Genomic DNA, 12,044 nt, shown 5'->3' on the forward strand with positions numbered 1-12,044 from the left:
AGGTGATATTAAGAACATAAATTCCTAAGTAATAGTATGTTAAATCTTTCAAACGGTTAATCAAACATCTAAGGGTTAAATCTTAATCGTTGTATATTATAGGGATTTGTCTTTATTGGAATGCCAACTTTTGGATCGATTTATGTAAATATTTCTTGATTTATCTTGATGATTGATAAAAAAATTTTATAGGATCAGACCGGTTATTTCTAAAATTAGTCAAGTTAAAGTATTAGATATTTGGGTTATTTTTTTTTAAAAAAAAATTTAAACTCGAGGTCTCTTTTTCTCAAGTTTTTGATTTTTAATGAATTAAAATCTTAAAACATATAACCCTAAAGCATTCGACGTTTTTACATATTTTTTGCATCATCAAGATGCCTTCTCAAAGGAGAGTAACTTCAACTCGTAAGAAAATGAATCTTATCAATTAACATTTAACAAAAATAAATTGATAATTTTATCAATTTATTTAGAGAAATTTTTTTTATAAATATATCATAATTGATGATTAAACTACGGATGTCTAGATAACAACTTAAATATTTTAACATTGTATCATAACCTGGAGGACAAACACTTGGGGTGCGTTTGGTTCAAGTCATCATGTATAACCTTGGTTATGTGATTATCAGATAATCACATAACTAAAGTTATGGGGAATAAAACATAACCAAATGTTGTTTGGTTCAACCTAGGTAATGCAACAAAAACTTGTTTGTTTGAAGGTTTTAATGAATACCCTGGTTTAATATTTTACCGTATTACCCTCAATTACAAAACCAACTATACATAGTATTATTATTATTTATTTATTTATTTATTAATATTTTTTACTTTTATTTTTCCTGTATATTTTTTTACTTTTTATGTGTTTTTTTATTTTTTTGATATTTATATATTTTTATATTATTTATATTTATATTTTTTATTTTTTTTATTTTTATTTTGATTTATTTATTTATTTTATTTTTAATTTTTTTTATTTTTATAAATTTTTTATTTTTTTTAAAAAAAATTTTAAAATTTTTTAAATTTTTTAACATTTTTAAAATTTTTTAACATTTTTAAAATTTTTATTTTTTATTTTTAAAATTTATATTTTTTATTTTTAAAATTTATATATATATTTTTTTATTTTTTTATTCTTTGAAATTATTTATACACCTATACTCAAAGGTAAGGTTTGATATTGAAATTTAAAATTTTATTTAAAGGTCTCCTGTTAATTTATTATATATTTTAAAAATACAAGTCTTTACTAAGTTTTCAATGCACTCCCTAATAGATGTGCGGAATTTTTGACTTTTTTTTAGACCAACGAGATTTTGGAAAGAATATTTATTTTCCTTTTTTAAATTTCAGATTACTCCCAATAATTTAATTTGACTCCATGAGAATAGATTTTTCATTGCAGATGAACAGCGTAGCATTATTCTCAAAAAGAAGGGCTCATGAAATTGTAGACTCTGGGAATTGAGGGTTGACTTTGTCAAAATCTCGAGCAAAATCAACTTGAATCAGGGAACCAGAACCAATTCACGCTGCTTCTTCATAAGAATACTGAAAAAGAAAACACCAGAGGACTTGTAAAAAAGACAGGAAAGTGTTTCACAGATTAGATATATTACTAGGATTAAATGAGATTATTATTTTTTGAGATTTTCCTGATAGCTATCCACTGCATTTCAATCTCTGAAACTTGATACACAACTTAGAAAACTAAGAAAAGAAAAGACAGTTCAAGACAGAGATCTGTAATGCTGTAATCCAAAATAAATCTACTGAAACTTGATTGTTTATCCATCACTGAATTAGCAGTCGAAGCTTAATGGAGACAGTTGATGTTTCCATACTGTCAAAACTGGTTTCTTTATGATGTTTGAAACAACACATAATTTAGCTTTGAACTCGATCACATGCCTCTCAGAAACCATTTGACTTTGCCTCTTTGTCCATCAACACCACCCCATCCTTCCTGGCTACGATCACGGACGTCGCCAATCCGAGGAACATTCCGTGCTCGACCACGCCGGTGATCCTCAGGAGGTCATCGCTGATGGCCTATAGATCTCCGTGGATTCCATCCTCGAAGAACAGGTCCACGATGTAGTTCTTGTTATCCGTCACAAATGGCTCAATTTCGGATTCTTTTTCGGTAAAGGCGCTAGCTTTGGCGTTGATTGAAGCCGTACGGAGCTTGAGGTTGAAGCCGGGCGTGCCGTCGAAGAGGTTCTGTAGTCGGCGGAGAGTGAGGGCCCAGCCGAAGGGGATGACCTCCACGGGGATGGCGAGGCCGCTGCCTCCGAGGCGCGGAACGAGCTTGGAGTCGTCGACGATGACGACGAAGCGGCGGCTGGCGCCCTCCACCATCTTCTCCTGGAGGAGGGAGCCACCGCGGCCCTTCACAAGGTTGAGCGCCGGGTCGACCTCGTCCGCGCCGTCGATGGACAGGTCGACCACCGGGTGCGCGGCAAGATCGGTGAGGGGGATGCCGGCGGCCGTAGCGCGGGCGGCGGCCCATTCGGAAGTGGGGATGCCGACGATGTCACGGAGGTCGCCGCCGCGCAGGAGGTCGCCGATGCGGTCGAGGGCGTGGGCGGCGGTGGAGCCGGTGCCGAGGCCAAGGACCATGCCGGACCGCACCAGCTCCACGGCGCGGAGGGCGACGATGCGCTTCAGGTCATCCTGGGACTGGCCGGCAGCCGCCATAGCTTCTTCCATCAGCGAGCGAGAGGGTTGGAGGAGGAATGACGATCCCATTGCCGGATCGGAAGATCGCTCGAGAGGTTTGATTATATTGGAGGGGTAGATTGAAATTTGATAAATCTATAAGGTTATTTTTGTCTCAAAGGGTAAATAACGAAGGATAATATTGTCTTAATGTTTTGATTAACCAGGGAATAAAAGAAAACCTCAGTTTTATGGGGTTTTCTGATTCCGAGCTATATGCCCAACTTGCTGATGTGTCAGGCATGTAGCATAACTTAGGAATCATCAATTATCAAAACCAAACAAGGTTTTGGTAGATAACCTTGGATGGATAACCAAGGTTATCAAAGATAACCCTGAATCAAACATGCCTTTGGAGTAACAAGAATTAGAGGAACATGATAGTGTAAAGTTGAAGCATATGTTTTTGAGATTAATAAACACTATCAACGAGACTATCGAGGATGAGCATGTGGTTTGGGCAATCATTAAGTTATAGGGCAACAATAGTTATCAAAATTACTAAAAAAAAAATTTTCCCCGTAAAAAGTGAAAAGGCGTCTGATATATTTCTAATGTTTTATCAAAATTATTCACATTTAGTCAAAATTACTTAACATAATCAAATTCACCATAAAATTATTATAAAATGTGATGCCGCCAGTTGCTCCTCACGACTGTCCTATTAATTTAATGATCCACTAATTAATAGTCATTAATTGACTGTATCCACTAATTTAATGATGTCTATAACAATGTGTATCTGCTAATTAATGGGTTATTATATTACTATAACAATAGATTAATAATTATTTAATTGACTAATATTCTGTTATAGTTATTTTGGTGTCTTGGAGCGTAATCACGTTTGAATTTTTTTTTGAAACTTGGATATAGGGCGGAGTGAGGCCTCTCTCGAGGAGCCGTGGTCAGTTGTACACGTGTCGTGGAAGCACGATCGAAGAATGCAGTACCGTATAAACGAAGGTTTCCCCCAAGTAAAATAAACCAAGCGGCTCCAATCCGCGCCGCCGACGATTGCCCAGCGCCGATTATTGTTTTCCGGTCAACGGAAGCAGAAGAGAAAGCAGCAACTCCGGCCAATGGCGGCGGCGAGCGCTTGCCCTGCACCGATGTCGGCGACGTCGAACGGAGCATGGAACGGTGACGACCCGCTGCACCACTCGCTTCCGCTCATCATCCTCCAGATCTGCCTCGTCCTCGTCGTCTCCCGCTCCATCGCCTTCCTCCTCCGCCCTCTCCGCCAGCCCCGCGTCATCGCTGAGATCATCGTAAGCCCTAGTTTTCCCTGTCTCCCCGCTCCTCTTCTCGCGACAGAGAGTCGAGTTGCAGTGATTGCTGCATCTTTGTGTTTGCAGGGCGGTATTCTTCTCGGGCCGTCGGCACTGGGCCGCAGCAAGCGGTTTATGGACAACGTGTTCCCGAAGCAGAGCATGACGGTGCTCGACACCCTGGCCAACATCGGCCTGCTCTTCTTCCTCTTCCTCGTCGGCCTGGAGCTGGACCTTCGCTCCATCCGCCGCACCGGAAAGGGGGCCCTTGCCATCGCTCTTGTCGGCATCTCCTTCCCTTTCGTCATCGGCATCGGCACTTCCTTCGTCCTCCGCGCAACCATCGTCGATGGCGCCCGCCGTGCCCCCTTCATTGTCTTCATGGGCGTCGCCCTCTCGATCACCGCCTTCCCCGTCCTCGCCCGCATCCTGGCAGAGCTCAAGCTCCTCACCACCGACCTCGGCCGCATGGCCATGTCCGCGGCCGCCGTCAACGATGTGGCCGCGTGGATTCTCCTCGCCCTCGCTATATCCCTCTCCGGCTCCGGTTCTGCGCTCGTCTCCCTCTGGGTCCTCCTCACCGGCATCGTCTTTGTCACTGGCGTCGCCATCTTCCTCCGACCCGTCCTCGCCTGGATAGCACGCCGCTCCCTCGAGGGAGACTCTGTGAAGGAGTCCTACGTCTGCGCCACCCTCGCCATCGTCCTCGCAGCCGGCTTCGCCACCGACGCAATCGGCATCCACGCCCTCTTCGGTGCTTTTCTGGTCGGCATCTTCGTACCTAAGGACGGCCCATTCGCCGGAGTCCTCATCGAGAAGATTGAGGATCTCGTCTCCGGCCTCCTCCTCCCACTCTACTTCGTCTCCAGCGGACTCAAGACCAACATCGCTACCATCCATGGCGCCCAATCTTGGGGCCTTCTCGTACTAGTCATCACCAACGCCTGCATCGGCAAAATCGCCGGCACCATCGTGGCTTCCGTCGCCGTCAAGATCCCTCTACGAGAGGCCGTCACACTCGGCTTCCTTATGAACACCAAGGGACTCGTAGAGCTCATCGTCCTCAACATCGGAAGAGATCGCAAGGTTAGCCTTTCCCTTTTCGTCTCTGTTTCTACTCCTGCTCTGCTCTCCAACTGTTTGATCGTTTGCTCCACAATGAGTAATAGCGCGCAATGCAGGTGCTGAACGATGAGACCTTCGCGATCATGGTGTTGATGGCTCTGTTCACCACCTTCATCACCACTCCGATTGTCATGAGCATCTACAAGCCGGCGCGGAGAGCCGCATCTTACAGTTGCAGGAATGTCGAGAGGAAGGACATGAACAGCGAGTTCCGCATCATGGCATGCTTCCATGGCAGCCGCAATATCCCCACCTTGATCAACGTGGTCGAGACATCCCGCGGCACCAGCTGCCGGAGACTCATCCTGTACGCTATGCACCTCATGGAGTTCTCGGAGCGCCCGTCGGCCATCTACATGGTCAATAAGGTCCGGCGCAACGGCCTTCCCTTCTGGAACAAGCGCGACAACGCCGACCGAATGGTGGTTGCCTTCGAAGCCTACCGCCGGCTCAGCTCCGTCAGCGTCCGCCCCATGACGGCCATCTCGGACCTCGACACCATCCACGAGGACATCGTGGCCAGCGCCGAGCAGAAGCGTGTGGCTCTCCTCCTCCTTCCGTTTCACAAGATGCAGCGTCTCGACGGCGCCCTCGAGTCCATCGGCCACGCCTACCGCCTCATCAACCAGCGCGTCCTACGCCATGCGCCCTGCTCCGTGGCCATCCTCATCGACCGAGGCCTCGGCGGCACCACCCAGGTTGCCCCAAACGAGGTCTCCTACCATGTCGCAGTTCTTTTCTTCGGCGGCCCCGACGACCGCGAGGCCCTCTGCTACGGCGCGGTCATGGCAGAGCACCCGGGCATCGTTCTCACGGTTCTCCGCTTCCTCCCGCCGCCGACGGCGAACCTAGAGAACTACAATGAGGACGAGATGCTAATCTCAAACTTCAGGGCCAATTTGTCCACCGCCGCGAAGGGGTCGCTCAATTACGAGGAAACTCCTGCCTCCGACAGGGATGGGATCGCAGCTGCAATTAAGAATTTGGGCGCGCGAACCACTCTGTACCTCGTGGGCCGGTCACCCCCGGCAGTGTCACTTGTTGAAACGAGTGACTGCCAGGAGCTAGGCCCGGTGGGGAGCTATCTCGCCTCGTCGGAATTCTCGTGCACGCCGTCGGTGCTAGTGATACAGCGCTACAATTCCAGCGGCAACGCGCCTGATCCGGCAGACCAAGTGTCGGAGGTTTCCGACGTAACCGGCACGCCGCCGGCGCAAGTGACGCCCGAGCCTTTCCAGCATGAGAAAGGAGGCACGTAGAAGCTGCCGGTGAAGATGTGAAAAGAAAAGAAATACGAGGAAAAAAGAACCATAAATTAGACATAAATTTGAGAAAAATTCTCAATCACAATGCAATCTCCATGTCTTAAAAAAAAAAAAAAATCCCAGAGAATTACGACATTGCTGTAGTCACATCTTCGTATTCTTCATCATTAGATTCTCTCATGAACTTTTCAGCTTTTCCTACTTTTTAAAAGCTTTATAGTTGTTCTTGACTAATAAATTAATCTTAATTTCTAAAAATATGTTATGCTTTATTTTACTTCGGTAAAAGTTCTTCAGCCTTTATTGGATTAGATCTTTATTTAATTTTACAAATTATAATCAACTCAACCATGTTATCTTTTATTTTAACAATTGAGCAAATATATTTTGGAACTTCCTATGCATCCAGATTTAAAATTCAAGAAGAGCAAAAAAACTTACTTCCTGCATTTATTTATGAAGAGTGGAAATTCCCACATCAACGGCTCGGCTCTACAGATGGAAAGTACATGGTGGAAATGTTAACATCAGACAGTAACATCCCTGGGATCGATCCCTGGATCTTTCAGTCACAAAATCATGCACTCTTCATATGTGCTACTCCCTAGCGACAGGAAATTCCACCTTCTGTGTTTATATGAATTATCACTTATATCTTCAGATGGACTATGATGGTTGATAAATAATTTTTATAAAGTCAGATTTCATCTATATGATTAATCGGACTCATCTAGATTGATTAATAAATAAATAAAAGCCTCCCAGATTATAACATAGTAGTAAATATATTTTTAGATTTCTTATTCATCAAGGATTTAAAATTTAAGAAAAGCAAAAAAAAAAAATCACTTCCACCATTTATATATATAGTTTTTTTAAAGGTAGGCGATGTGATAAAAATAAGATAGTTGACTCCTCTATCTAAAAGCAATTATAGATTTCTAACTAGGATATACGGTTGATTAATTTTCTCCAATAAAAAAATAATATTGGAATACTAATTATGGAGCGATGAGCTGTTTACATTTTTAAATTTATTTTAATGATCAATGAAAAATATTTATAGAATGAGCTGGTAAATTTTAAGATTAATTGATTCAAAAACTTGAATATATGATTTATCTTGATATCAAAAGTGATGCCGATTTAGATCCAACTTTATCTTAGTTGATTCCGAAGTCGCTTTTCATAATTCATCCAATACATCATCTAACTTTCCCTGAGTCCACTCGATACCAAACCTTTACAATTGCAACATGCTCCCTTGTCTCTTTCAACGAGCAACTCTAGTGATGATGCTTGTCAACATACTCCCCTTTAGCTAAACTCTTTATGGCTTGGCCTCGTCGATAGTGTATGGTTCTGTGGCTGAAAGGTCCAGGGGTCAATCCCCGGAGTGTCACTGTCTGGGGTTAACGTCTCCGCTATGCACTTTCCACCTGTGTACCTGCATTTACCTCCCTCCATATGTGTGAGACCGGCTCTAAGGGGGTTACTGATGTGACGGTTCCACATTTTTTTTTTATGGCTTGACCTCGTGTTAAATGCTCCTCGATCACTTTTTTCAATATTGATATTCAAGACATTATTGTAACATGAGTTTAACTCCATTGGGTCGACCTTGATTGTTGTGAGTGGTAAATGGACACTAACACTGCCAGCTTGCTGAAAAATAACATTGGAGTCCAATGTCTATAAGTATTCTCTCCGCGAAATAGTTAGTTATTTAAAGACCAACTGTCAATGGGTCTTGGTGGTCTTGTGTCTACCTTGTCATGCCCTCTTTAAGAAGATAAGGTCCCAACTCTGATGAGGTGTGACACTTTAAGTGAAATAAGTAGGTCTTTTCTTTACAAATATTGGCCTTTGTGCTACTTGACATGTCTAACACTAGGCCGTTGTCCACTTCTACTTTCTTTAATTTATCCTTCTTGGAAAAATTGACACAAGTATCTCAATTTGAACAACCTTGTAATAACTTGTCTCAAATGATTTTACTCATCTATATTGATATGGCGATTGAGGTGGCCCTTGAGTCAGGTCAAAGTCTAGGAGGCCGGCTAACATGACGGTCAAAGTCAAGGAAAAGTCAATCTTTGAAGATAAAGTAATCGATCGATGGGCCAAAAGGATTATCTGATCGAATCAATGGGCCAATCGGACACCGAGTTTCTCAGCATTGAGAAATAAAGATGAGTCAGTACTCTCCTGAGATAGAACCTCTTTGCCATTTGAAGATAGAATGATTATTAGCTTGGTCTAGTCGCCCGACCAATCAGAACTATAGTCTGATCAGACATAATAGACGCCCGGTCTGACGAACTCTTTGGCTAAAATTGATAGACTGAGCAAGGGACAAGTTCCTAACAACACTCTATAAGTTCGATCAGCTAGAGTTATTATCGATCGGGTCATAGAAGGAGCTCGGACGACTTGCTATGTAAGCATACTGGGGGCCTCTTAACACAACAACCTCGTATTCCTTTTTAACATCTTATGCCATGGAGGACAGAGAATATTCTACATGCAAGCTGTACATTAGAAACTTTCTCTCTGCCAAATGGAGAGATTGCGAGTCCATTTTGGGAAAAGTGTCAGAATCTTTATGGTCTATCTTTTTTTTTTGAAACATTTTGAGATTCATGCACAGACAAACAGTAACACTATAAAAGGGGGTTTCCATCTACAGGAACAAGTACGCTCACACTATGTAAAGCTACATAATTTTATGAATAAACTATCCTTGCTACAGTTCCTCATCTTCTACCGATCATTGACTTGAGCGTCGGAGGACTTATGCCGGGACCCCTTCCCTAGCATAATCACTAATGCTCTTTTTGACACATAGGAGTGCTTCAGAGTTATTTTTGGGGCAACGAGGAGTCTTCATTTAGTCAATACCAGAGCCACGTATCCATCACTTCATTTCCATCGATTTCAGACAAGATCATATTTTACACAGTCTGTGGGAACATCGCCTACATTTGAAACGTGAAAATCGACGAGACTGGGCGACTCACCACCATGACCCTATCGTAAGAAGATTTAGAACTGTTGTAGCTGCCTGAGCAGCTAGAATGGTGCAGCAGCAACAACAAGTAGTGATCTAGTGTCATCTTCCTAATGAGCCCACTATTTCTGCAATTGACCATCAGGCTGAGCAAGGTTCTCACGTGGAAGGCCCGACAGGGTTCCAACTGACCCAGCCTCCCCCGACCGCCTTCCTGCAAGCACCTGTGCATCCGACCAGTCTCCTGCTCATGCCCCATCACCGATAGCATATCACTAGACGTTGTTCTACACACCTCTTGATGATATGGGCCGAGTGGAGAGACTCTAAAGATTGTCTTCGGAGAATGCACTTGCCCGAGACCTTTGAAAAGGCAAAGCTCTGATGACCAATAGCTCCCTCTAGCGGGCGAGTATGCTGTTCTTATAAGAAATCTTGGAAGACAAATAGCCAGCTAATTTCATTGGTGGTCCTGCAGCTTCAAGACAACCAAATGCTTCACAAATCTATCCTAAAGTCCTCTCATCCGTGCCTACTTATGATAAGCTCCAGAGTTTTCATCTACTGATTGATATATTGATACTGGAGTAACTCATTATATCACATTAGATTATAATATCCATACAGACATAATGTCATATTATAGCTCAGATATTATTCAAGTAGGCGATGGTTCAAGTTTACAAATTACTAATCTTGGAAACACATATATTCATTTATCCAATAGTACTTTTCACATGCGCAATGCCTTTCATGTTCTATCTATTACTAAAAATATACCCTCTACACGTCAATTTTGTTTTGATAACAATCTCTTTTTTGAGTTTCATCATAATTATTATCTTATAAAAGTAAAGGAACAAATACTATTGTGTTTGATGGAAAAATAAAAAATAATCTCTATTATCTTTAAAGTTCTTCAATCAAAACTTTTGTTGGTGAACAAACAAATAAATAAGCTTGGCATGCTCGACTTGGTCATCGTTCTCTTTGTATTGTTCAGTCAATTATCAATAGGTATGATTTACCTACTTCCTCCTCTCCATCTCATTCATGTAGGGCATGCATAGAATCTAAAAGTCATAAGCTACCTTTTTCTTCATCCGATCATGTCTCTAATCTTCCACTTGAAATAATTCATTCAGATGTTTGGGGCCTAGTACCTATTTTGTCTAACCAAGGCTTCCAATATTATGTTACTTTTATTGATCATTTTAGTAAATATACTTGGCTCTATCCTATGAAAAGGAAATATGATTTATTAAATATATTCTGTAATTTTCAAAGTCAAGTTAAATGATATTTTAATCGTAAAATATTCTCTTTTCATTCTGATTAGGGAGGCAAATATCAAGCTCTCCATCGTCATCTTGTCTCTTGTGGAATTGTTCATCGAGTTTCTTATCCTCACACTCTAAAATAAAATGGCTCTGTTGAGAGAAAACATAGACATATAGTTGAAACTGCTTTAGCTCTTCTTCATCATGCCTCAGTTCTACGTAAATTTTAGGATGAAGCTGTTAACACTGCCATATATCTCTTAAATCAATTTCCTACTCCATTGCTCAATCATAAGTGTCATTTTGAAAACTTTATAATCAAGCTCTTGATTACACTTTTCTTTAAATTTTTGGTTGTGCATATTATTCATGGTTACGCTCCTACATTAAACACAAACTTGACTCTCGTTCACTACAATGTGTTTTCCTTGGTTATAGCAATTTGTACCATGGTTATAGTTGCTTGCATATACTAATAGGACAAATTTATATTTCATGACATGTTACTTTTGATAAGTTTCTATTCCCTTTTTCAGCAGCTTCTTCGATCTCTCCTCCAAATACAGGTGGCACCTTCTTGATGCCAACTAACATTGTAAGAAGTGATGACATCCTAGGTTCTATTCCAGAGCTCTCTAATAACTCACCTATACTATTAGAATCACCTCAAGTTGCTGCTCTAATCTTGGAAGTATCGCTAGTCAAAGATAATATGCTCTCTAGTTCTGGATCTTCAAATAATATAAGTCCGTCATCTAAACCACCATGTCAACCTAGTTCCTCGTTGCTATCAACAAGTAATTCAGATGATAATGCTTCTCATCGGATGCTTCCCTTAAGTGACATCTATGCACGTTGCCCACTAATGACAACTCGACATCCCTTTCCATGAGCTTTAGTGGTCTCTTCAAAATTGATTGAAGTAACTTGTTTCACACAAGCGAACAGGATACAAATTGATGTAGTGCAATGATTACAGAATTTGATGCACTTCTTCATAATGGAACTGTTAGGATGTATACTAAAAGCCTAGCTTTTTGTATAAACATTTATTTTGAAATGAGAATCATATTGATCAAATGTCTACATTTAGTAAAATGCAGTTGTCCATTTAATTTATATTATAGATAACATGATGTATTGTGTCACACAGAAGATCATGCTATCAGTTCCTTATAAATTATAAATAGTAGCTCACAACCAAGATGGATTGGGATAAACCATTGGAATGGTTGTAATGTAATTTGGTACTAGTTTATCTTGACTATAAAATTATACTAATACACTATGTGTGTATTGAGTAGGACTATTTGAGATTATTTTTTTATACTGACTGCATAAAATAACATAACCTCTATTA

The 12,044-nt window shown here is 41.3% G+C and overlaps 1 protein-coding gene and 1 pseudogene across 2 annotated transcripts; one reads left to right on the plus strand and one right to left on the minus strand.

Annotated features, from left to right (window-relative positions):
* Nucleotides 1-1,766: 1,766 nt before the first annotated feature.
* On the minus strand, nucleotides 1,767-2,712 carry LOC122024622 (annotated as a pseudogene).
* A 907-nt stretch (nucleotides 2,713-3,619) lies between these two features.
* On the plus strand, nucleotides 3,620-6,585 carry LOC122025356 (cation/H(+) antiporter 19-like). Of its 2 annotated transcripts, XM_042584163.1 has the most exons (3): nucleotides 3,620-4,004; nucleotides 4,092-5,090; nucleotides 5,186-6,583. In XM_042584163.1, the coding sequence occupies exons 1-3, from the start codon at nucleotides 3,816-3,818 to the stop codon at nucleotides 6,386-6,388; spliced, it is 2,391 nt and encodes a 796-aa protein (XP_042440097.1). In that variant the 5' UTR covers nucleotides 3,620-3,815; the 3' UTR covers nucleotides 6,389-6,583. The 2 variants fall into 2 exon arrangements, with proteins under 2 accessions (XP_042440097.1, XP_042440096.1); XM_042584162.1 differs by having other exon boundaries at nucleotides 3,620-5,090; nucleotides 5,186-6,585.
* Nucleotides 6,586-12,044: the final 5,459 nt, after the last annotated feature.

This window comes from Zingiber officinale, chromosome 9B (assembly GCF_018446385.1).
Source record: "Zingiber officinale cultivar Zhangliang chromosome 9B, Zo_v1.1, whole genome shotgun sequence".
Classification (NCBI taxonomy): Eukaryota; Viridiplantae; Streptophyta; class Magnoliopsida; order Zingiberales; family Zingiberaceae; genus Zingiber; species Zingiber officinale.

Coding starts and splice junctions, on each gene's coding strand:
- LOC122025356 (XM_042584162.1), top strand. CDS start 3,816: ATGGCGGCGGCGAGCGCTTGCCCTGCACCGATGTCGGCGACGTCGAAC. Junction 5,091..5,185: donor ACATCGGAAGAGATCGCAAG/GTTAGCCTTTCC, acceptor CGCGCAATGCAG/GTGCTGAACGATGAGACCTT.